General features: G+C 64.9%; 7 protein-coding genes across 7 annotated transcripts; 5 read left to right on the forward strand and 2 right to left on the reverse strand.

The window, feature by feature from the left end:
- Positions 1 to 1,334: 1,334 nt before the first annotated feature.
- On the forward strand, positions 1,335 to 4,004 carry AMSG_07913 (von Willebrand domain-containing protein; the record flags this gene model as incomplete). Its single annotated transcript, XM_013900240.1, has 1 exon — positions 1,335 to 4,004. The coding sequence occupies one exon, from the start codon at positions 1,335 to 1,337 to the stop codon at positions 4,002 to 4,004; it is 2,670 nt and encodes an 889-aa protein (XP_013755694.1).
- Positions 4,005 to 6,380: 2,376 nt separating this feature from the next.
- Positions 6,381 to 7,346, reverse strand: AMSG_07915 (ubiquitin carrier protein; the record flags this gene model as incomplete). The annotated part of the gene is made up of 2 exons (XM_013900241.1): positions 6,381 to 6,884; positions 7,338 to 7,346. The coding sequence occupies 2 exons, from the start codon at positions 7,344 to 7,346 to the stop codon at positions 6,381 to 6,383; spliced, it is 513 nt and encodes a 170-aa protein (XP_013755695.1).
- A 215-nt stretch (positions 7,347 to 7,561) lies between these two features.
- AMSG_07916 (uncharacterized protein) lies at positions 7,562 to 8,179 on the forward strand (the record flags this gene model as incomplete). The annotated part of the gene is made up of 2 exons (XM_013900242.1): positions 7,562 to 7,730; positions 7,905 to 8,179. 2 exons carry the CDS (start codon positions 7,562 to 7,564, stop codon positions 8,177 to 8,179), a joined length of 444 nt encoding a protein of 147 aa, XP_013755696.1.
- Positions 8,180 to 8,475: 296 nt separating this feature from the next.
- Positions 8,476 to 9,957, forward strand: AMSG_07917 (BNR repeat domain-containing protein; the record flags this gene model as incomplete). The annotated part of the gene is made up of 2 exons (XM_013900243.1): positions 8,476 to 9,198; positions 9,225 to 9,957. 2 exons carry the CDS (start codon positions 8,476 to 8,478, stop codon positions 9,927 to 9,929), a joined length of 1,428 nt encoding a protein of 475 aa, XP_013755697.1. The 3' UTR covers positions 9,930 to 9,957.
- A 576-nt stretch (positions 9,958 to 10,533) lies between these two features.
- AMSG_07919 (set domain-containing protein) lies at positions 10,534 to 13,188 on the forward strand (the record flags this gene model as incomplete). Its single annotated transcript, XM_013900244.1, has 2 exons — positions 10,534 to 10,554; positions 11,416 to 13,188. 2 exons carry the CDS (start codon positions 10,534 to 10,536, stop codon positions 12,712 to 12,714), a joined length of 1,320 nt encoding a protein of 439 aa, XP_013755698.1. The 3' UTR covers positions 12,715 to 13,188.
- On the reverse strand, positions 12,756 to 20,718 carry AMSG_07920 (uncharacterized protein; the record flags this gene model as incomplete). The annotated part of the gene is made up of 4 exons (XM_013900245.1): positions 12,756 to 15,866; positions 15,896 to 19,252; positions 19,294 to 20,357; positions 20,700 to 20,718. The coding sequence occupies 4 exons, from the start codon at positions 20,716 to 20,718 to the stop codon at positions 12,756 to 12,758; spliced, it is 7,551 nt and encodes a 2,516-aa protein (XP_013755699.1).
- A 171-nt stretch (positions 20,719 to 20,889) lies between these two features.
- On the forward strand, positions 20,890 to 22,767 carry AMSG_07921 (bax Inhibitor family protein; the record flags this gene model as incomplete). Its single annotated transcript, XM_013900246.1, has 3 exons — positions 20,890 to 21,511; positions 21,549 to 21,731; positions 21,761 to 22,767. The coding sequence occupies 3 exons, from the start codon at positions 20,890 to 20,892 to the stop codon at positions 22,765 to 22,767; spliced, it is 1,812 nt and encodes a 603-aa protein (XP_013755700.1).
- Between the last annotated feature and the right edge of the window lie 285 nt (positions 22,768 to 23,052).

Here is a 23,052-nt window from a genome sequence, read left to right on the forward strand (position 1 = left end):
CGTGCCGAGCGAGTCCGCGACCGAGGCCACCAGCGAGAGGACCGCCGGGTGCGAGACACCGTAGCGAAGAGCAAAGTACTTGGCGAGCTTGCTCACAAAGACGCTCCGCGAACGGATGGGGAGCGCGTTGCGCTCGGCACGCATTCGGGCTGGCACCTGGCCAAGCTCGGCCACCCGCTCCGCGTCCTGCGCAAACGAGACCATGGCACCGCCAAACGCGGTCGCCCGCTTGATCGAGCCAAAGGAGAAGAGCGAGACGTGGGCGTGTGGCGAACCAGCATAGCGCGCGATGCCGGTGAACGCCTGCGCTGCGTCCTCGACGAGCAGCACGTCGTGCTTCCGCGCCACTTTGACATACGGCTCGAGCGAGTACCGCGAGCCAAAGACGTATGCCATGATGAATACCGTCGGCTTGGCGAGAGCAGCGGGCGGGCGGGAGGCGAGCGCAGCGTCGAGCAGATCGACCCGCGGCGCAAGAGTGTCGACATCGACGTCGATCGGGACCGGAACGAGGTCGTAGTGCTCGACAACCCGCACAACGTCGTGGATGGTGGCTGCCGAGAGATAGACCTCGGAGCCGGGCGGGAGCGCGAGGGCGCGGAGCAGCAGCGAGAGGCTCGTCCGGACCGAGAGGGCGACCATGGTCGACGGCGGCTCCGCAGCAGCCGTCTCATCAGCAAGTACCTCCTTCCGCGGCCAGGCGGCTTCGACCTCGGCCGCCGTCGTCTCGTAGCTCAGACACGGGTTCGCCGCCGCCTTGGCGCCCACCACAAAGTCGCTCAGCGCGATGTGGAGGACCTTGCGGACGTACAGTGGCGCGTTGAGCGTCCACGGCTCCGGCACGTCGCCGGGCGGCTCGGGCGCATCAGCCCCGTCCAGTGCGCGTCCCGGGAGGTTGTGAGACATGTGCGTGGGAGAGAGTAGCAGGGAGGGATGGAGGCTCGAGCTCGAGGTGAAGTGGGTGAGGTAGGATGAGTTTGTGGTACCTGGTCCGGCAGCTGGCAACGTCGCCACGTGGCTGGCGACATGCACCGGAAGCTGTTCGCTTTTTGTACCCTTTTTGCATTCCACCCGCGTTCGTTTTGTTCAAACCCCCCCGCCCGCCCTGCCCGCCCCCTCAGCCGGCCGGCCGGCCAGGCCAGCCTTTCCGTTGGTTGCAACATGCTGGCAGCAATGGAAAAAAGTAGGTTGGTACAGAAAAAAAGGGAGCCAACGAAGAAAACCGAATGACCATCATGCCTTCGCCACACACACCCCCCAACTTCACACCTGCACACAGACACACAAGCACGCTCACAAACACGCACACAGACACGCAACCACACCTCGCAAGTATGATTGTTCCTGCTGGACTGTATTACACTGACCCGTCGACCAACAGACGGACGGCACTTCCGCTGACGGCGGCTTCGGTGGCGGCTACCATTGCCGACGGCTGCGCTCGTGTCGCCCTCACCCAGTCGTTTACCAACGTGACCGAGGCGACGCTCAGCACAAAGTACATGCTGCCGATGGACGAGGGCGCGGCGGTGATCAGCTTTGAGGCCAACTGCAACGGGCGGATCATCAAGGCCCGCGTTGAGGAGTCTGGCGCCGCCAAGGCCGAGTACGACTCGGCGGTGGCCCGCGGCGACGGCGCGTACCTCCTCGACTCGGTCTCGTCCGAGCACTTTGTCATCGCCATCGGCAACGTCCAGCCGGGCGCCGAGGTGGCGATCACCACCACGTACGTGGCCAACCTGCGGACTCGCGGTGACGTCTATTCGTTTGTTGTCCCTAACCGGCTCGCGCCCAAGTACGGCGCCTCGCTCGCGCCTCAAGCCAAGCACCTCGACGCCGCCATCCCGCTTGATCTTGTCGTCCAGTGGACGATGAGCCCCGGACTCGCCGAGATGGACTCGCCCTCACACCCGGACGTTGTCGACTCGGTCGTAGTCTCGGACGACGGAACCGGTGCGTCGCTCACCGTCCGCCTCGCCACGCTCGACGTCGACTTTGTTCTCAACGCCGTCGCCGTCACCCCGCCCGGCCCGGTCCTCCTTGTTGAGAACCGAAGCCTGCCTTCGGGAGTGACGACCCAGGCCGCCATGGTCTCTTTCACGCCTCAACTTGAGGCACCGGACGAGCGCGCTGAGCTCGTCTTTGTCATCGACCGCTCCGGTTCGATGGGCGGCTCCAAGATCGAGCACGCCCGCAAGGCCCTCCAGCTCTTCCTCCGCTCGCTCCCGGAGGACTGCTACTTCAACATTGTCGGCTTTGGCTCGCGGACCGACTTCTGCTTCCCGCGCGGGAGGGCTGTCCCCTACAACGACGAGACGCTCGAGGTCGCCACCGCACACATTGCGGGCATGGGCGCCGACCTCGGCGGGACTGAGCTCCTCTCGCCGCTCCGCACCATCTTTGCTACGCCGGCCATGAAGGGTTTCAACCGCCAGGTCTTTGTCCTCACCGATGGCCAGGTCTCCAACACCAACGAGGTCATCCGAGCCATCGCCACCGCACTCGACGCCGCGTCGGCGCCGACCCGTGTCTTCACTCTCGGCCTTGGCAACGGCGCGTCGCGCGCGCTCGTCAACGGCATGGCTCGCGCCGGCAACGGCACCGCCTACTTTATCGACGACGACGCGTCGTCCGTCCTCACTGCCACCGTCGTCCGTCAACTCAAGCAGGCGCTCCAGCCGCAGCTCGCGGGCCTCACGCTCGAGTGGACCTCAACCGACGGCACCGTCGCGAAGACCAACGTCGCTGCCGACGGCGCCTCGTCGTCGGCCTCGTCGGGCGGTCTCGCCGGCATCGCCTCATCTGCCGTCGCCACTGCCACCTCGACCGTCCGCAAGGTCCTGCGCGTCGCGTCGCGGTCCAAAGCGCCAGCGCCAGCTGCCGCGTCGTCGGAGTCCAACTCGGTCCCGCCCTCGGCCGTCGTCCAGGCTCCGTACCGGGCGCCGCCTATCTTTAACGGCGATCGCTTTGTCGCTTTTGCCTTTTTCAAGCCCTCCTTTGGCTCGCTCGCCCGGCTTCGCCTCTACGACGCGTCTGGCAAGGTCGACTTTGCCGTCGCCCTCGAGACGCTCCCTACCATCGAAGGCGAGACTGTCCACGCCCTTGCCGCGCGCGCCCTCATCCGCGACCTCGAGGAGGGCTCATCGTACATGCACGCCACCGGCGCCAACACCGCCGCTATCGACGCCGAAATTGTCCGCCTCGGCACCGCCTTTAGCCTCGCCTCGACCAAGACCTCGTTTGTCGCGGTTGAGATCCGCTCCGACGTCGAGCGCGAGGAGGTGATTGGCCACGCCGGGAGCCACGTCCCGCCGCCACCACCGCCGGCGGCGCGCATCCCCTCATCCATGCGGTTCAAGTCGGCCAAGCGCAAGAAGGGGCGCGCTGGTGGTGCAATGCGCCGCTCCCGCATGGCGGCTCCGGCCCCGGCCCGCCGCGGCCCGGCCCCGCCGCCGGCTCAACGCTCGCTCGCACGCTCGGCAGGAGCGCCGCCGATGGCTGAAAAAGCGTTCGCGGCCTCGGCCATGAGCGCGCCAGTCGCTCGCGCCGAAAACGAGCTCTTCTTTGACGCCGATGTCATCGACGATTGTGAGGTGAAGGCGGACTTTGCCTCGGATTTGTCCGAAGACGAAGACGACGAGCTTTGCGCCCACTCATCGAGCTCTGCCTCCGGTAGCATTGCGGCGTCTGCGCCTGTGGTCAACTACGAGGCACTCGCCCTCGACCTGGCTATGCTCCAGTCGACCAAGGGCATGTTCAAGGCGACGGCGCTGGCGCATCTCCCGGCCGGCAAGACGGCCAAGCCCGACACGGTCACCGCATCCGACGACGTGTGGACAACCGCCCTTGTTCTCGCCTTCTTTGCCACCCCGCCGTTCCGCGCCTACGACGACCAGATCGAGCTCGTTGTCGCCAAGGCCCGCAAGTGGCTCACCGCCGAGCTTGCCGACACCACTGCTGTCGACGCCATCATTGCCGCCGCCACCACTGTCCTTGCCGCGTGATGACACCAATCCCCCCCCCTCCTCAAATCAACTTCCATACACCCGCACTTGCTTTCGCCATCGGCCTTGCTCCAGTCAGCACAACTGCAGCGCATCAATCCGACGAGTAGCCGGTCGAAGGCGGTCGACGACGGTCGAAGGTGCGGCACGCGGCCGACTCACTCGACTCGAGACAGGCGGGCGACGCGCGGCCATAGTGACAACGACATGATCCAGTCCCCCAACATGGGGCGGACGGCCAAGGCCATGCGACTGCGGTTCCCGTGCCACACCCACATGAACGAGTCTGAGTGGTGGGCCTGGCACTCACCAGCGGTGCTGACGGCGGCGGCGACGGTGTCGCCCGACGAGATCGCCTTTCGGGCCGAGGAGGCCATCGGTGCCACGCCGCCGCTGACGCCCGATGCGGGCATCGCCGACATCAATGCCCTGCCGCAAACGTGTCTGGAGCAGGCGCGAGTGTATGTCCGCTGCGAGGAGACGCAGGCGTTCGACAGCGAGGCCGTGAGCTATGCAGAGATGATCGCCGACACTGTGCAGTCGGTCGGCGGCTCGGGCATCGATCGCAGCCTCACCTTTTCGCTCGCTGACAATCTGGCTGATCACATGCCGCTGACGCTCACCGACGCGCGGCTGGCGATCCCGCTCTCGGCTGCCGACATCGAGGACGTGCTGCTCCCAATGTGCGACGCCTCGGTGGTGGCCGACTTTAGCGGTGCCGGGCCATCAACGGTCGACAGGTCGGTGCGGTCGTCGCGGACGCTGCCGGCGGCGCAGTGGGCGACGGCACCTGCGCTCAGCGGCTTTGACTTTCCCGCTCTCCGCGAGCTTGTCCGCAGCCAGATCGTCAGCCTCTCGCCGGCCATCCGGATTGAGCCTTACAAGCTGCTGGTGTACTCACCAGGTGACTTTTTCGCGCCGCACGTCGACAGCCAGTACTCGCTGGATGTGGTAGCCACAATCTCAGTGGCGGTCCCTGTCAAGGGCGAGCGGATCGGCGGCGGGGTGATTGTCTTTGGGGACAGCGATCCGAAGGTGTTGTGGCCGTCGATGGTGGCGAATCCGAGCCGCTTCGCAACGGCGGCAAGCTGCTCGCGATACGGCGGAGGCCTCCATTTGTGCGACGAACCGTGGGACGCGATGGCGTGGCCGTCAAACGAGCTGCACGCGGTCCTGCCGGTGGTGAGTGGGTACATGGTCAAGCTGACGTATCTGGTCAAGCGCGATGCGACCATGCTCTCGCCTCCGTCCATGGCGGAGCATGCGCTTGCCTTTCGGACCGGGATGGACGGGCTAGTGCGAATGATGCGGTCTCCGTCGGGGTATGCTAGCGCGATGCAAGCGGCTGTGTCTAAGCTCGACCGCGCGCTGGTCCACAAGTACGTGGCTGAGACGGCTGAAGCGTGGAACAACGCGTTTGTGGGAGATGCCTATTCGGTCTCCGACTTTGAAGTAGACGACATTGTCAACATGGGCTTCACTCAGGCGCACGGTGCGCTGATCTCTCGGGCGCCGCCGATTCTGTCTGCTGATGTCGGGCCGCGGCCAAGGCCGCGGGCGATTCTCTTTCTCCTGCAGAACATGTACTCGGCCGCGGCTCTCAAAGTCCGGCCGATGCCGCATCTGCGCGGCCGAGACGCAGTTCTCTGGGCCGAACTTGTGGGGCTCGGTCACACGCCGCGGCCGGTGGTGGTGGGCCAACTCGAGATGATGGACTGCTACCGGCACGAGAACGAGTGGTCCTCGGCCAAGTTTCAGCATCCGGATCTGTTTGTCGGCTCGGTAGCATCATGTGTGAAGCGCGATGTGTTCACGTCGGGCGCGGTACTCGACGCGGTGGTGACGCCCGAGGTGGTGGTCATCGATCTGGCGCCGGTGGCGGAGAGAATCACAAGCGTGATGGAGCCCTCACAGGGGCACTCGGGCCGCTTCGAGCACAAGACATGCTACGGCAACGGCGACTGCGCCAACGAGCTCTACTACCGCTACGCCGGCCTCGCGGTGAGCGTAGACGACTGGGCGGCGCGGCGGATGGTGATGCTGGTGTCGTATGTGGCTGATAGTGGCGCCGATGTGGCCGACGATCCCGGGTGGCACATAGTTGCACCTCAGCCGCCTCGGTTCAACCTGCTGTACCGGCTGCGGACCGATTGCTTTGACGTTTTCTACGACATTGTACGGAGCCTGTGATGGCAAGCGCGTGCCAGCGTGTGCGAGAAGCGATACAATTTAACGGGTCCACACGTACACGTCAGGGATCAGCATCGTCAGCATCATGAAGGGAGGGGGTCTGACCGGGTGGTGAGGCGTCGATGGCCAGCACCGCGCGGGCTTGTCGGCCGGCGAGCTGGAAGAGAAGCAGATCAGAGTGTCAATCTACTCATCGTCGTCATCGTCGTCATCGTCCGAGTCCGAGTCCGAGTCATCGTCCTCGGCCCAAGAGGCCTCAACGGTCTCGCGGACCTTCCGGTTGTACTCGCGGCGGTTCTCGTTGAACAGCTGAGCTGCCTCTGCATTCGCCGGCGACGACGGGTTGGGATCGGAAAGAAGCGACTGGATGGAGGTGAGGATGGCGGCGACGTCGTAGATGGGCGACCAGGCGTTGCCGAGGATGTCGAGGCAGATGGAGCCGTCCGAGTACACGTTGGGGTGGTAGATCTTGGTGACAAAGACGACCTTGGGCGCCTCATTGGGGTAGTTCTCCGAGAACGTCATCGACAGCCGGAACGTTCCGCCCTCCCACGGCGTCTCTTCCGGTCCAAAGATAACCGCGTCCCAGGTCATGATGTTGTCATCGTGCGGCGCGCCCGAAATGCCCTCGGGCGGGTCCTGCTGCAGCCGCTTGAAGTCACGCATGAGGCGCCGCCGCGCCGACGTCGACTGTCCCGTCCCCCCCCCCCCCCCCCCCAAACACACAACCATACACACACACAAGCTCATTCACCGTAAGTATGCCTGTGCTACCACTGCCCTGCCCCACTGCTCGCCTGCCCCTGTCTGCCCCGCCTGCTCCGCCTCCCTCAAGCGACCTTCGCAAGTGTTCTTCTGGAAGGTTGGCGACAGAAAAACAGAGGCATTGCGAGGGGGCAGGGGGGGGGGGGGGGGGGTAGGGGGGGTGGCGAGGGAGCCAATGTGGCGATCGATCGGGATGGGGGGAATGGGGATGGTGAAGGATAAGGGGATAGAGGATCAGGCAAGAAGGGGGAGGGGGAGGGAGGATGTTTGTCATCGTGGTCGTGGTGGTCAACGTGGTCGTGGCCGTGACAGTGACCGTGATCACGATCAATCGGGTCGTGGGGGAGGGGGGGGGGGGGGGGGGACTACGGGGGAGACAGACACCATCGATCATGAAGGCTAAGGATTGTAGGGAAGGGTGTCGGTGGGAGTATTGCCCCCCGTTGCGGGTCCGATCCTGCGCAGCGTCCTACCGGGCCGAGGCATCGGCTTGCGAGCAGAGCTGAAGTAACTGCGACTTGGCACCGGCTGGCGGCAGGGGCCCCGAGCCCCAGCCAAGGGCAAGGCGACCGGCCAGCCACCACACTCCAGTCGATACATACATGGCGGAACGGAGCAGTGCGCGTGCACGGTCGCGGTCGCGGTCGCGGGAACGAGACGAGGGGCCGAGCGGAGGCACGGGCGCAGCGGCGAGCACAGCAGCGGGCGAGGCCGACTACCTGCGGGTGCTGCAAGAGTACAAGAAGCAGCGCAAGGCAGGGAACAAGGAGAGTGCGGATGCGGCAGGGAGTGGTGGCGGGCGGGATCGGGCGGTGCGGAGCGGGCAGACGGGCGCGAATGGTGACGCAGGCGCAGGCGCAGGAAGCGGATCGGGCGCGGATGCGGGTGCAGCCGGCACATTGGGCGCGAAGGGCGCGGCGGAAAAGAGCTCGTCCGCGGCAGCAGCTGGCGCTGATGATGCCGCTGCTGCGCAGGAGAGACTGATGGCGATGATGGGTCTCCCGGTTGGCTTTGGATCGACCCGCGGCAAGCAGGTTGCCGGCAACATCGGTACCGTTGTCCGTAAGCAGAAGCGCCGCAAGATCACCCAAGTCGTCAACCGCGACGACCGCAGGCCCGAGTACCTCGCCGCCAAAAAGGCCGCCAAGGAGGCAGCCCGCAATGCCGCCATCGCCCAGGCCCACGCCGGCCCCTACGCCGGCCCGCGCCCGCGATCATGACCCCCTCCCCCCGCCCCCTTCCCGCTCACGGCCGAGAATAAGCAGCAGATGGAGCTAAAGATAGAGGTGAGACAAAAACGGCAAGGTCGTCGAGGGTGATAAGCAGCCTGTACACGCTCATCCCTCTCATCAACAAGGTGAAGCCATCAAGAGGTGGGAGCAGGGAGGCGGCGAGTGGTGTCAGTTGGCGCAGTCGGTCACCTCGCCCCGCCAGCCAGCCAAGCCCGCGACTGAGACGACCGGCACCGCCAGACACAGCCCACGTCATCACACCTCTCTCACACACACCAACCCTCATGGCGGTGCATGTGTACGGGTGGGGCCGTGGCGGAGCCGGGTGGGGCCGTGGGCATGGGAGCGGGCCTGGCGGGGAGGGCAGGGCCGACGCGCTGTACCCGCGGCGGCAGAAGAGGCTGGAGGTGGACGCGGCTATCCTGGAGGTGGGCCTGGGCGACGAGTATGTGGCTGTGCTCACGGCTGATGGCGAGGTGTACACCATGGGCGAGGGGAGGGACGGCCAGCTGGGCCACGGCGCAGACCGCACGGTGCTGGACGAGTTTGTTCGCGTCGACGCCCTCGCGGGCTTCTACGCCAACCGCCCGCCCATCGTCATCGTCCACCTCGCTGTCGGCCGCCGCCACGTCTTGGCAGTGGCCCGCGACGGCGCGCTCTACTCGTGGGGCTGCGGAAGCAGGGCCCAGCTTGGCCACGGCGCCTTGCGCAACGAGTACGAGCCGCGGCAGATCGGGAAGCTCGCGGCCACAACCATTGTCCGCGCCTGGGTCCAAGATGAGGCCTCGTACGCGCTCGACGCATGCGGCGGACTCTATGCCTGGGGCTACGCGCCGGACGGCCGTTTGGGTGTCCACGCCGCGCCGGGCAACGGTGGTGATCTTCCACCGCAGGCCCAGCTCGTCCTTGTCCCGGCCTTTGTTCCGGCCACAATGGCGATGCCGCTGGTGGCGCTCGACGTCGGCGACGACCACGCGGCTGGCATTGCAGCCGACGGCACGCTGCTTGTTTGGGGAGCAACGCATGCGGCCAGCTCGGGACCGGAAACCGCGAGCGGTGTTTCACGCCGACGGCCATTGCCTTTCCGCCGACGGCGCCGCCAACGACCCGCCGCGCGCCGGAGATGCCGGCCATCTCGATCACCATGGTGGTGGAAGAGAGCGACGACCCGGTTGGATCGGCAGCCGACTCGTCGGTGGTGGTCGACGCGGACGATGCACCGACTGCCGCAGCACCTCCACCGTCGGCCGACGAGGCGGACAGCGGAAGCGCGCGCGACAAAGACGCGGACGCGGACCAACTCGCCCGCCCAGTCGATGTTGCAGCCGGCTCGAGCTTTACTCTCGTCCTCGACTCAGGCGGGCGTGTGTACAGCACTGGGCTCAATTCGCACGGACAGCTCGGACTCGGCAAGCCGCACGCCAAAGACGCCAGCATCGCCGGCCTGGCCCACATCCCAAAGCTTGTGGGTGTGGCCTCTATCCACGCTGCAGGGCTTTCTGCCGCGGCGATTCTCGACGACGGCGTGCTAGTCACCTGGGGCTACGGGCGCGACGGGCGGCTCGGGGTGGGCCTCCGGGCATCGCTGGCGCTCCCAACGCAGGTGGCTGCGCTTGCGGGCAAGCACGTGGTTCACGTCAACATGGGCGGCGGGCGGATGGCGGCGCTGGTCCTCGCCGAAGACACGACCGAGGTGACGGATCCGGTGACTGCGTGCCGGACAACGCTCACATTCTGACGAAAGAGTAAAGAGACCAAACTACGCGTGTGTGATGTGTGATGTGTGTACGGATGATGCGAGGGGTGCAGAGGGCAACGGCCGAATGATTCGCCAGCAGTGGCGCCAGCAGTGGCGCTGGGAGGGCGAGCAAGGCGACGAGTTAGAGCTCGACGCGGCGGATGAGCAGGTAGATGTTGTTGTCGACGGTGAGGCCCTCCATGTGGCGCTGGTCGCCCTTGAGCTCCATGAGCAGACCACCAAAAGAAGCGTAGACCTTGACCGAGGTAGCACGCGACTCGGTCTTGTACGAGTAGACCAGGCCGTGCATGGCGTACTCGTAGTGGTCGAGCAGCGAGCCCTGGCCCTGGTTCTCGGCCCAATCGCCGGTCTCGGGCTGGCCGTCCATGCGGAGCGAGGGAGCGAGCGCCATGCGGAACTTGTCGCCCTCCTCCAGCGGGAACAGCTCGGTGTTGACATCCAGCAGCATATCCATCTCGTACTCCTCAGACGTGCACTGGATCCGGGACACTGTGCGGCGTAACGTCGTGAGTCGCCGTACAACCACATTGGGCCAACTCTTCCCACTCGCTCTCTCTCTCTCCCCACACACACACTCTCTCTCATGACAAAGCCGAATGCTATGGTCCGTATCGTCATGCGATGGCATGCTCTCCCCGCCCGTGTTGCTGTCCCATGGCATGCTCTCCACCCCCCCCCCCACCCCACACACACACCCATGTCGCCGTCCCATCCCACCGCCAACCCCCACCACACACACACACACACACACACACACACACACACACACACACACACACACACACATACACACACACACACAACAGGTACATACCCTTCTCGAACTTCTTCCCCTCAGGATTAACGCTCTTCACGTCAAACAGGTCCTCGAACACAGTCGCCATGGTTGCCGGACAGAGGGAGAGGTGGTGGTGGTGAGCCACGGGTGGTGAGCCACGGGTGGTGGCCCGACGACTGATGGCCTGACGGGTAGCCAGCCAGCCGACCACTGACCCAACGGGTGATGGCCTGGCAGGTGGCCAGCCAGCCGACCACTGGCCGACTGTGGTGGTCCATCACTCGGCCTGAACCAGCGAAGCAGGCAGCAGAGAGAGCAACCACAGATGCAGGCAGCGATAGCAACCGACCGATCGTGCAAAAGGAGATCACACAGTGGCATACCGATCACACTTGATCCATCCATGTCACACATACCAACCCCCCAACCCCCCCCTCCCCTCCCCCCCCTTCTCATGGCTCAGACCATGCTCATACACCGGCAGCCACTCCACTCACCCTCCCCACCCCGCCCACCCTCCCATCCCCCATGCCTCCGCCGCCCTCTGCCCTCGCCCTCGCCCTCGCCCTTGCTCTCATGGCCGCCATCGCCTCGGCCGCTCCCACGCCTGCCGCTGTCGACGCCTTCAACGCGTGGTACGCAAGCCATGCGCTGACCACCCCGCCTGTGGCCGCGGCGCGTGGCGAGCCTCCAGCCGGCAACTACGTCGTCGCCACCCGCAACATCGCAAAGGGCGACGTTCTGATCTCGCTCCCGCGCTCGCTCGCCATATGTGTGCCCACCATCACGGCATCGCCCCACGGCAAGGCTCTCGCTCCGCTCGTCGATGCCCACTCGGCCGTCGCCATGGCCCTCTTCCTCCTCCACGAAAAGGCATCCGGCCCGGCTTCGCCCTGGGCGCCCTGGATCGCTATCCTCCCGCGCTCCGTCGATGCACCACACGCGTGGTCTGCTGTCCAGAGAGCAGTCCTCGCTGGCGATCCTGTGGTGGCCAAAATCGACTCGGCCCGCACCGCCCTCCTCGCAGAGTACAACAATCAGGTCAAGCCGTGGCTCGCCCGCCAGCGCTCCGGCCTCTGGGCCTCTGCCCCGCACGCTTTCTCGCTCAAACGCTTCATCTGGGCCCGCTTCATCCTCGACTCGCGCGCCTGGTTCCTCCAGGGCGTCCGCTACCTTGTGCCCATGGCTGACATGTTCAACTTTGCGCCATCGGACGTCCAGCTCTCGTCCGCCGCACGCTCCACAACCCGCGGCGCCACCTTTGCTGCATCGCATCGCGTCAGCACCAGCTCGGTTGAGGTCCTCGCCGAGGCCTCCGTGACGCGAGGCGCAGAGGTCACAGAGTCGTACGGCGACAACGATTCGAGCGTCTACTTCCGCTACCATGGCTTTGTCCCGCGGCTCAATCCGGACAACTGCGTCCCGCTCCGCCTCGGCCCCTTCTCGCCCTCCTCGCATCCGACCCTCTTCAACGTCCTCACCCCGCTCCTGCAGGCCCTCAACATTCCGCGCAAGGACTCGTTCTGTGCCTATGATGCAGACTCGCCGCTGAGACAGATTCCCGCCTGGGCCCGCCTCCTCGCCCTCCTCGCCGCAGCCTCGCCCGCCGACGCAGCCGCCCTCGCCGCCCGCCACGCTGCCGCCCCGGACGCCACCCTCGCCGCTCTCCGCGACGCCGCAGCCTCGACGCCATCGGCATCCATCGCCGCCGCCGCTGCCGCCGCTCTCGACGCGTACCCCACCTCGCTAGGTGATGACGAGGCCCGCCTTGCCACCCTCGACGCCATCCCGCCTGCGCAGCAGACCAAGACTCACGCCCGCGAAGCTATGGCCCTCCTGTTTATCACGCAGCGCAAGCGAATCCTCCACCAGCTTGTTGCCGCTGGGCCCGAGCCTGGCGTCGCTACACCCTCGCTCGCTGACATTGTCAACGCGCCACGCTCTGCTCGCAAACGCAAGCGCAAGCGCAAACGTGCCCGCAACTGAGCGGATGTAACCAGGTCGCGTGCTTGCACGCTCGAGGGCATTTACCTGCGTCCGGCCTCGGCCTCCTTCAACGCGTCGACAAGCACCCGGTTTCGCTCCACAACCTGGTCAATCTTGTCGAGCTGGACTTCCAGCAGACTCGCCGCCCCGTCGTCGGTCCGCACCACCGCCTCGGCCCATCGCTGGAGCTGGACCGATGCCCGAAGGGCAACCACGAGTGCGTGCTGCTCCTCGCCGACGGCGAGGCAGAGCCGTGCTCCGATCGCCGCCACCTGCGGCCCGTGCTCTTCAGCAGGGAGCAGCTCGCCCAGACTACACATCTGGGTGTACACCTCGGTCACCTTGTGGGTCTCCTCAGCCCAGCCGGCGGCGGCGAGGACCCGGTCGTCAAGCGTCGCTGCCGCGCGCCACACAGCTTCCATCCATGCCTCGCGCTCTTCAGGCGCCCGCGCCTCGAGTGCTGCTGCCGCTGCCTTCAAGCTGCTGGCATCGGCTGCCAGCGGCGCCTCAAACAGCGCGTTCGAGAACAGGCCGTGTGCAACCTTAAAGAACGCCAGCCGCCGCGACGCCACCTCGTCGCTGCCGGCCACACGCTCCAGCGCATCCATCCGCTGGCTAAACTCGGACTCGAGTGCGCCCATCACGTTGCTTGCCGCCACAAACACCATCAGCACGCGGGTGAGCTCACTCTCCTGCCCGCACAACAGCCCGCCCCAAACCTGGTACGCCTCGGCAACCGCACCGCTCAGCAGCGCCACATCCACCTCGGCATCCTTGAGCCCGTACTGGGCAGGCTTCCCGCGGACCGTCGACAGTGCCTCCACGAAAAACGACGAGTCGTCGGACACACCCGCCCCGTACTCGTCCGCCACGAGCAAGTCGAGCTCGTCGCGCCCACCGAGCACAAGCGACGCATTCAGCGACTCGTCGCCTTCGCCGCCGGTCGAGCCCGTCTCGCCACCTGGCGAGCCACCGTCGTGGACACACAACACTGGAAGCCGTGACTTGAACACCCGCCGACCCTTATCTGGCTGAATCCGAGCCGCGTGCGCCAGCAGCACACGCCCCACCTCCTGTGCCCGCGGATAACGGAACGACAGCACCACCGGGAGCGCCGCAGCCTCCTCGCTGCCGCTCTCCGTCGAGCACAGTGTCCGCGCCTCGAGCACCACATCCATGATCCGCAGCGCCTCGTCGGTCATCGTGTGCGGAAGCGAGTGCACAAGTGGACTCAGCGCATTCCACCCGCTCTCGTTCACAACGTTCACGAGCGTCTCCATCCGGTCACTCGCCAGTAGCCGCCCCAGCAACGCCAGCAGCGGTGAGGTGTACTCGCGGACAGAATGTTGCGTCCAATGGCTCAGCAGCGCCAGTGCCCCGTTGAGCCCTGCTCGCACCGTGGGCACAACCAGCAGTGCATCCCACATGTGGTCCATAAACCCCTCGGCGCTCACAAACTCGCGCTCCACATACGCTTCGAGTACCTGCCCAAGCACATACCCACTCTCGCCGTGGATCTCAGCCCACACCTCGCCCCACAGCTGTCCGAGCTCGCCCGCAACGCCCACCGCAGCCTCGGTCCGCCGCTCGTCCTCCGCCGATCGTGCTTCCTCGCCCTCAAACCCGCTCACAAGGAGCGGGAGCGCGCCGAGCGTAAGCGCAACCCCGGATTCGTCGCTCGGCCCCAGCAGGAATGGTGCCCCCAGCTCCATGCACACCCTCGCAAGCTTGCACCCTGTCGCCATCACACGCCGCGCTTCGAGCTCCACAACAGAGTCAATGCCGCGGAGTAGGAGCGGCACAATGCCCACAAACTCACCGTCGACCAACCCAAAACTGTCTGCGCCGCTCTCGTCACTGCCAAGTCCGTAGCCTGCTTCGCCGCGGCAAGTGACAGCCTCAGCCGCATTGCTGCTGCTCGACTCGCCAGACTCACTGCCATCGTCGACTTCAAGCCCCAGTCCAGACTCATCAAGTACCGACTCGTCAAAGATAGCAAAGCTTCCACCACCAAGCTTCGGTGGTAGGCCCTCGTTGCCACCCATACCATGCGCCTTGGCTTTGGCCTTGGCCTTAGCCCTGGCCTTCGCTTTCGCCTTTGCTCTGGCTTTTGCCTTGGCCTTCTTGCGCCGCATAAGCGGCCGCATGGCTGGAAGCCGGCCTGACGGCACAGCGTTGACCACGCCGCTCAGAACCTCCAGCGGTGCGTCAGCGGCAGCGCCCAAGAGCGCCACAGCCTCGACAAAAATCTCAGCCGACTCGACAAAGAGCAGCCCAAGCGCCATGCCCCACACCCCGGTCACCACATCAGACACCACCGAGCCCGTGCCATCGCAGAGCGCAGAGTCGAGAACCACCCCCGCAGTGCGGATCGCCTCAATGACCACAGCCGTCTTGAGGCTCGCGCGCGACGCCACGTGCTGGCCGGCAATCCGCGTTAGGTCGCCGACGTAGTCAAGTGAGACGGTTGGGCGAAGAGCGCGGAAGATCTGCAGTGAGCGCGCCGCAGCATGCAGCACCATGCACGAGCCAGCCCACTTGAGTGAGACCCGTGCCCACTTGGTCACCTCGCGTGGCGTGAGATTGAGGACGTGAACAAGCTGCTCCACGAGCATTGAAAGCTGCTGTGTCGATGCCAGGCTCCGGCGCGAGAGCGAGAGATCCTCGTACTCCCACAGTTGACTGCTGCCCGACGTCTGCACGTGCTCGATGATGTCGAGCGCAGTCTCGCGGCGAGCAACAGCCTCCTCGTCGTCATCGGCCTCGACCCATCTCAGGACGTTGACCACTTTTGAGTAGAGCAGGTTGCAGAGGAGCGAGCTTGCAGACTTGGACACGTTCTCCTCGGGATGATCGCCACAGATAAGGGTAGCGTGCAGAAGCAGCGCAACATGCCCGTCGAGCTGGTCCGGCACAAGCAGCGCGACCTCTTTGAGGAGCTGGAGCGAGAGTGTGGCCCGTGCCACTAGCTTCCCAATCTCTTCAGCATCGAGCTGGAGTTCGTCCATGTCGGGCGACTCGATCACCCATCCGTCCTTGATCATGGCAACGAGGACGTCGACCACAATCGTAGGAGCAACAGCAACAGCCTGGGCCACAACAGCAAGTGCTACCGAAAAGAACGAGACGTCCATCTGCCGCGTCTCGTACAGCTCAAAAGAGCGCGGAGCACAAACTCGACGTTGACGCCCGAGCCAAGCAGGCCGGCCCAGAGCTTCATCGAGTCCATCGACGACGTCGCCAGCAGCGAAACATGCACAAGATGGTCAACAACAGCAGCAGCCGCCTCGGCGCTTCCGCCAAAGACCTCGGTCAGTGAAGCTCCGCCGAGCTCGAGCCAAGGCACAAGCACCTCGGCGAGGACAGCCTGCAGAGGCACGTCGCGCGACTTCATGCCCAGCGCCTCCATGGCATCCAGCATGCCGTGGATCATCCGCTGCGCAAGCGGGTTACCCAGTCGACAGGCAAACTGGGCCGAGAGCTGGACTGCAGCTTGAATGTGGGCAGTTGGGAGAACAGTGAGGACGCCGACAATGTCGAGGCCCGAGTCCCGGAACAAGTCCTCGCCGTCGGCGAGAAGGCCATACAAATTCTTGAGAAAGGTGGCCGCGAGCTTGCGAACGTGCTTGACCGGCGCTACCGTCTTGACAAGTCCGAGCACTACAAGCGGTGCCGGATCGTGGGCGAGCGCAAAGGCCGAGCGCGCCTCGGGATCGGCAGCCGGAAACGCGTCCTGGAGCATGCCGGCGAGGCGGGCGAAGAAAGCGCTTGCCACGTCGTCAATGTGCGAGTACGCGGCCCGGACTGCCAGATGCCACACGCGCAAATCGTCGGCGTTGGTCGTGAGGAGCAGCTCGAGGCCAAGCTCGCCGGCAGCATGGTATGCTGCGTACTCGGATGTCAGCCCCTCACAGATCCACGAGACGACGCTGTCCTCAGGCAGGTCCAGCAGCGGGCCGCTGAGCATGAGCGCCTGGGTGTGCAGTGCAGCCTGTGAGAGCTCCTCCATAGCAGCGCCGACCCTCATCCGGGCCGCGGATCGGGCATCCTCCGACGCAAACCTCGCCGCGAGCGTGACCTTGACCGACGGCGACACCAGGGCCATGTACTCTTCATACTTGTCGCCAAAACCAACCCACTCGTGGGCAAGCTGAAAAACACGCGCGCGCTGGGTGGGGCCCCAGCCGATGCCGCCCTCAACAACACCCTCAACCTGAACGGCGCATCCTGCGAGCTTGCAGAACGCCAGGCGGAGCATGTGCAGCTCCCATGAGTACTCGAAGCGAAGGAGTGTGAGCAGCTCCAGCAGGAAGAGTGTGAACGACGAGAGACGACTTGCCGACGACTTGCCCCCGATCTGGCGTGGAGACGCCGGATGCGAGTTGTCAAGCTCATCAGCAAAGTTGGCCATGAGATTGTCAAGCTCGGCATCAGCGCCAGCTGCGCCTGAAGCCACGAAAAAAGCCACGCCTTGGTTGGCGATGAGCCGGACATAGACTTGGGCCACCTTGGAGAGAAGCGCGAGCGGTGGCGCGTAGCACGCGTGCGTGGCGGTAAAGTTGAGTATGCCGGCAGGGAGCTCGGCAGAAGCTAGCGCGCTCTCGTCCGGCGCAACGTTGACCAGCTCGGACTTTGTGGTGAGAAGCGCGGCAAAGAGCGAGCGCCACGCATCCTCAAACTCGGCGAGAACAGAGAGAAGAACGTCGACCGAGGCCCGATGGATGGAGCCGAGTGAGACTGAGACCGCAAGGCGGACATGCGGCGAGCGCGCGGTGAGGAGCGGAGTGAGGGCGACAAGAAGCTCAACAACGTCCGACGGCGGCTCGATGGCAAACGACGGCGCGGCCGAGAGGTCCGTAAACGGCGTGTCCTCCAGTGCAAGAAGCGGCTGTTCGGTGCCATGTGCCCAAACAAGCGGGACAGCGTGGCCCGCGGCAGAAGCAAACATGAGAAAGTTGCGGAAGAGGCCCACGATGGCGGCCGAGGCCGGAGTAGCACCCACGTCGGGAGACGACAAGTGTGCCACCACAAATGGAAGCCGTGATGCGATGGCAGCCCAGATGTCGTCGACGAGGCCCGGAACAAGCTCGACGGCAGTTGACGCCAACTGGCCAAGGAGCAGCGTCCACTGCGCCTGGGCACGAGAGTCGCGAGCCTCGATAAGATGGGAAAATGTGGTGGCAGGTGCGGCAGATCGAAGCGAGGCGCCCTCGGTGTTGCGCTTGAGCGAGGCGTCGGCCTCGGACGCAAGCGTGGTGTGGATAGCAGGTGCCGGCCCTGCGCCATGAAGCACAAAGTGCGAGAGGCCAAGCGCAGACGGCGGTGGCTCGGTCGGCATCCAAAAGCCCGAGTTGAGCTGGCCATCGACAGATCGTGACGAGAGGGCAACCGAAGGGCGAGAGAGTGGTACAGCAGCTGGCGCAGCAGCTGGCGCCGCCGGTGTAGCGCGAGCGACTAGGACCGAGTCGAGCTCATCGATGACGTCCATAAAGGCCATCTTCATCGACGCGGCGCCAAAGAGATTACCAGCGGGTCCGTCGTCATCAGAGAGCAGATTGTCAAACGAGGCAAAGAGCGCGTTGTGAAGCTCGCGAAGGGCATGAAGCATGTCGAGGCCGGCAACCCGGTTCGAGGCAATGGGTGAGCAGAGGAGGAGAACACCGAGCGCTTCCGGCGTGTGAAAGTCCATGCGGGCATGAGCGCGGGCAGCCTCGAACGAGTCGTCGGACGAGTGCCCACCCGAGTTAGGACAGTCAAACGACCAGGTTGCCTCCTCGGCGAGGCCACGAAGCCATGCGGCAACGGAAGCGCCGAGCGCCTGGATCGGAGACGCCGGAGGAAGCGGGCGGTCGAGAACCAAGCTGGCGTCTGCAGCGGCAACAAGAGCGGCAAAAATCGGCGGTCGTAGCGAGGGCTGAGCCTCGGTTAGTGAGGCAATCATGTCGCAGGCGGCGACCGCGACGGCAGAGGTCGGTGCGTCGAGGAGTGAGATGACAAAGGCTGGAAGCTGTGGCACCGAAGCAATCAACTCCGGGCAGTGCGTAAGAAGCGGCGGAAGCGCGTCGAGGAGAGCAAGAAGGTATGCCGGCGACGAGGTCGAGGCTGAGGCCGAGTCGAGAGCGGCAGCAAAAGTCGAGGGCAGCCAGCCAAGCGCGTCGGCGTCTTGGGCGCGGACGAGCGAAGGGTAGGTAGGGAACCGCGTCGTGGCTGCGAGCGTGCCAACGCCGGTCACAGCCTCGGTGGCCGATGCTGATGCGGCACGGTCGGACGGGTACCGGAGCCCGAGGTTGGGTGACTTTGGAGCGAGTAGAGCTCGAAGGGTGAGAAGACCAACAAGAGCATGCTGCGGCGAGGCCGACGGCGCAAGAAGCGTCTCGCCAAGCACGGAGCCAAGGAGCCAGTCACGGCGCGCGTGGGCGAGAATGACCAGCAGAGTGACCGCGTCGGATGATGGGAGCCCGTGAGACGCGTCGTCGACAACAAGATGGACGCGGTCGTCGAGAAGAGCTTCCAGGAGGGCATCGAGCGCTGTGCTGAGCTCACTCTCGGGCACGAGGGGGCCATGCGGTGAACAAGGACCCAGGCAAGCTGGGCGAGGCCGAGAAGGGCGGACGCGGCAGAGGTCCGCTGACGAGCAGCGGCAGCAAGGGCAGCAATGAGCAGCGTCACCTTGTCCATGAAGAGCTGCGGTGACGAGACGGCAAGAACCTGGACTGAGGCCGCGAGGGCGCGAGAAGCAAGGACTCCAGCAGGAGTGCCGGGTACGGCCGGAGCGGCAGCGAGGGATGCCAGGACCGGAAAGAAGGCAATGGTGACCTCGTCAAGACCGCTCGAGTCGTCGCGCAAGGCCGCGCCACGGTCGATGCATGCCGGAAGCGGGGAGACGAGGTCAACAAGGGCAAGGCAGGTGGCAGAGGCGAGCGAGGTGTCGTCCGAGGCTAGGGCAGCCGAGGCAAAGTCAAGAAGAAAGGCACGCGTCCGCTGGAGAGCGGCAGCGGTGGAGACGTCGAGACGTATGAAGCGGATGCCTGCAATGAGGGCCGGGGATGGCCCCGGAATGGACGCAACCTTGGTCATGATTTCAGACTCGCGCCAGGCCGAGAGCTTGCCGATGAGACGGGCAAACAGAACAGCGAGCTGGGCCTCCTCAACCTCGGCGGTGACGACGGGCGGGGTGTCAAAGAAGACGCCACAAAAGTGCAGCTCGGAGAGAAGAAGATCGACGAGGCGGGAGACGTTGTCGATGGGATGGGCCACAATGTGGTCAGTCAGCTCCACGTCCGAGTCGTTGTCCAGCAGCGCGGTATCGAGGTCCATGGCGTCGAGGACCATGAGGAGAGCGCGGGCAAAGATAAAGTCGACAGCCAGAGCACGGCGACGCGGAAGGACATCGGGATCCGGGCCGGCGAGCGCAGAAGTCCGCCACTGAAGGAGGAGGGCAAGAATGTGATTGAAGCCGTGTCGAGCCACGACAGTGATGGCGGCGAGCACGTGCTCAACCTCGGGATCTGCGCCCTTGCCCAGCACATGCGCCGCTGGAAGATCGACAATGCTCCTGCAGAGCTCATCGATGCGAGAGGCAGCAACAGCCTGGAACTGATGGACGGCGGCGAGGACAACACTGTCGGCAAAGGCTGCCACGCCTGCGGCCCGAGCCGGGGTCACTACGCCTTCGCCCGCACCCGCCTGTCCTGGAGTGCTTGGCGGTGTGCACGGTTCGCGCGGTTGCGGAGGCGGGGGAGTGTTCTCGGTCTCCATGAGAAAGTGAGGGGGATAGGAGAGGGTGTGGGAGGGCGGAGGTGGAGGGGTTGGAGGGAGTGGAGGGGGTGGAAGGAGTGGAGGGGTGGAAGGGGTGGGAGTGGGCTGACTGGCGCCAAATGCGTTTTAGGCGCGAAGGAGTCGGTCATTTTGGGGGGAATGGGAGGGGCGTGGGGGGGGGAGAGGGGGGGAGGGGGGGGGGGGAGGGGGCGGAGAAAATTTGATACCAGGTCCCCAGTTGGACATGGTTGGGGTGCCTGACCCACGCAAGGAGCGGTGGTGGGGGAGTGGAAGCTACCGCCACCGTCACCGTCACCGCCGACACAGCGACACGCTTGTCTTTGAACCAGGCGTACACTTGCGATCTAGGTAGTTGCAAGAGGAAGGCGGCAGCGTAGTAACAAAGTAGAAACAGACATGTCGTCGTCGTCGTCGTCGTCGTCGTCATCGTCGAAGGCAGCGGCAGCAGCAGCGGCAGCGGCGGAAGCAGAGGCGTCAAAGACGGCAGAGTCCATGAGCTCGGCATCGGCAGGCTCCAAGTCTACATCGTACACGCTGGACGAGGCGACGTCGACGGATTCGGCGGAGGATTCGGCGGCGGCAGCGGCGGCTGAGGCCAAGGCCGCGGCGGCGGCGAAGCAGGTGCAGCGGCAGCGCGAACAGGCTGCGGTCCGGGCAGCGCTGACCTCGATCTACACGTACCCGCCACGGCCGGGAACCAAGTATCGTGAGCGGCGCAAGTGGATTGAGGCCAACCGCGAGGTTGTGGTGACCAATGCCGAGACCGACAAGGAGAAGGAACTGCCGCCTGGTACCACAGGCGGCGTCGCTGGCGCCGCGACCGCGGATGAGGTGGCGGCAAGCACCTGCTCAGCGTCCGAGTCGGAGGCATATGCCGACTCGAACGACGAGAGCAACGGATATGGCGAGTATGATGGCTATTATGACTATGACAGCTATGACGGCTACTACGACGACTACGATTACTCGGACCTGGGCTATGCGTACAGCGACGACGATGTGGAGGCTGCAATGGCGAGTCCGGGCCCGCAGGGTAAGGGAAAGGCCTCAAAGAGACACAATCATCAGCGCTATGGCCGAGGCGGACGGCGGCATCGGCGTCATGGGCGCCACCGGCGCCACGGGCGACATCGGCACCATCGGCGCCACGGGCGACACGGGCGCCATCGGCATCGGCATGGCGGCCGACACTACCACCATCGCCCTGTGCATCATCGCCACAAGCGGCACCGGCGCGAGTACAAGAAACGGACGCGGTACACTCGAGCGGACGGAAAGAACCCGAACAAGCTGCCGCGCGACTTGTTCACTCGCCCGCGGTCGGCGTGGTCGGTGAACGACAAATCGTTCTACCGACGCGTCTACCTGGTTGTGGTCATGCAGCTTGCAGTGGTAGCAGTCATGGGTTCGATATTCTTCCACTCGCCGGGTGTGCACGAGTGGATCCAGGAGCGGTGGTGGCTGCTGTACGTGAACCTCGCGCTCTCGATCGGGGTGCTCCTGATGTGGTTCTGCTGCTTTGCCTATACACCTGTCATCTCGCACCTGCTCTTCTCGCTCTTCACGATACTAGACGCGGCACTCATCGGGTTCATTGCAGCGTTCTACGACTCGTCGCTGGTGCTGCAGGGCGTGCTGGTGACCGGCATTGTGTTTGTAGTCCTCACGCTGGTCACCTTCAACACACGGTACGACTTTTCGCAGTGGGGCTCGATGCTCTCGGCCATGCTCATCATCCTCATTTTCGGCTCGATTGTGCGCATGTTCTTCCCAGGCAACTCGCTGCTTGGGTTTGTGCTCACCATGCTCGGCGTGTTTGTCTTTTGCGGCTACATCATGTACGACACATGGAAGCTGCGGTTCTTCTACACACCGGACGAGTATCTGTTTGCCGCAATGGACCTGTATCTCGACATCACCCGGCTGTTTGTGTACATCATGGAGCTGTGTGGCGAAATGACGTTCCCGTCGACTACAAACGTCAACATCTCGCGCCAGTACCGCGGTCTCAACGGCATCGGAACCGACGGCTGCTGCTGCTGCGGCAATGCGGCGTGTGACGAGGGCTGCGGACCGGTAGTCATCGACCGGCTCTCCATCATCTGCAACTGCTGCGAGTGTTCGTACTTGGCCTGCTGCACCGATGTCTGCTCCGACCCGTCCGGCTCGCTCCAGCCGCTCTGCGACTGCCTCGACTGCTTCGTCCAGGTCTTTGCCTACCTCATCATGCACTGCTGCGAGCTCGGCTGCCTCGTTGTCGAGGCCTTTGCGTAGCCAGGTAAATGGTCCGAGGGAGAGCACACGCGACGACGGTCACGACGACGATGGCGCCGCAGCCACCACCGCGTCCAGATCAGTCTGGAGCTTGTCGTCAGCCAACGCGACCGAGCGGGGAGGAGGAAGAAAGGAGGCAAGGCGGTGGCCAGCGCCCCAAGCGACGGCGACAGCCATGAGCGACGAGGTCGGGACGATGCCGGCGGCGGTGGCGACGTGGGCGAGCGAGAGACCCCAAAGATAGATGACGACGGCGAGGACGGCCTCGACCATCCGCACGCCGCG

The sequence above is a fragment of the Thecamonas trahens genome (genome assembly GCF_000142905.1).
Source record: "Thecamonas trahens ATCC 50062 unplaced genomic scaffold supercont1.38, whole genome shotgun sequence".
Taxonomy (NCBI): domain Eukaryota; order Apusomonadida; family Apusomonadidae; genus Thecamonas; species Thecamonas trahens.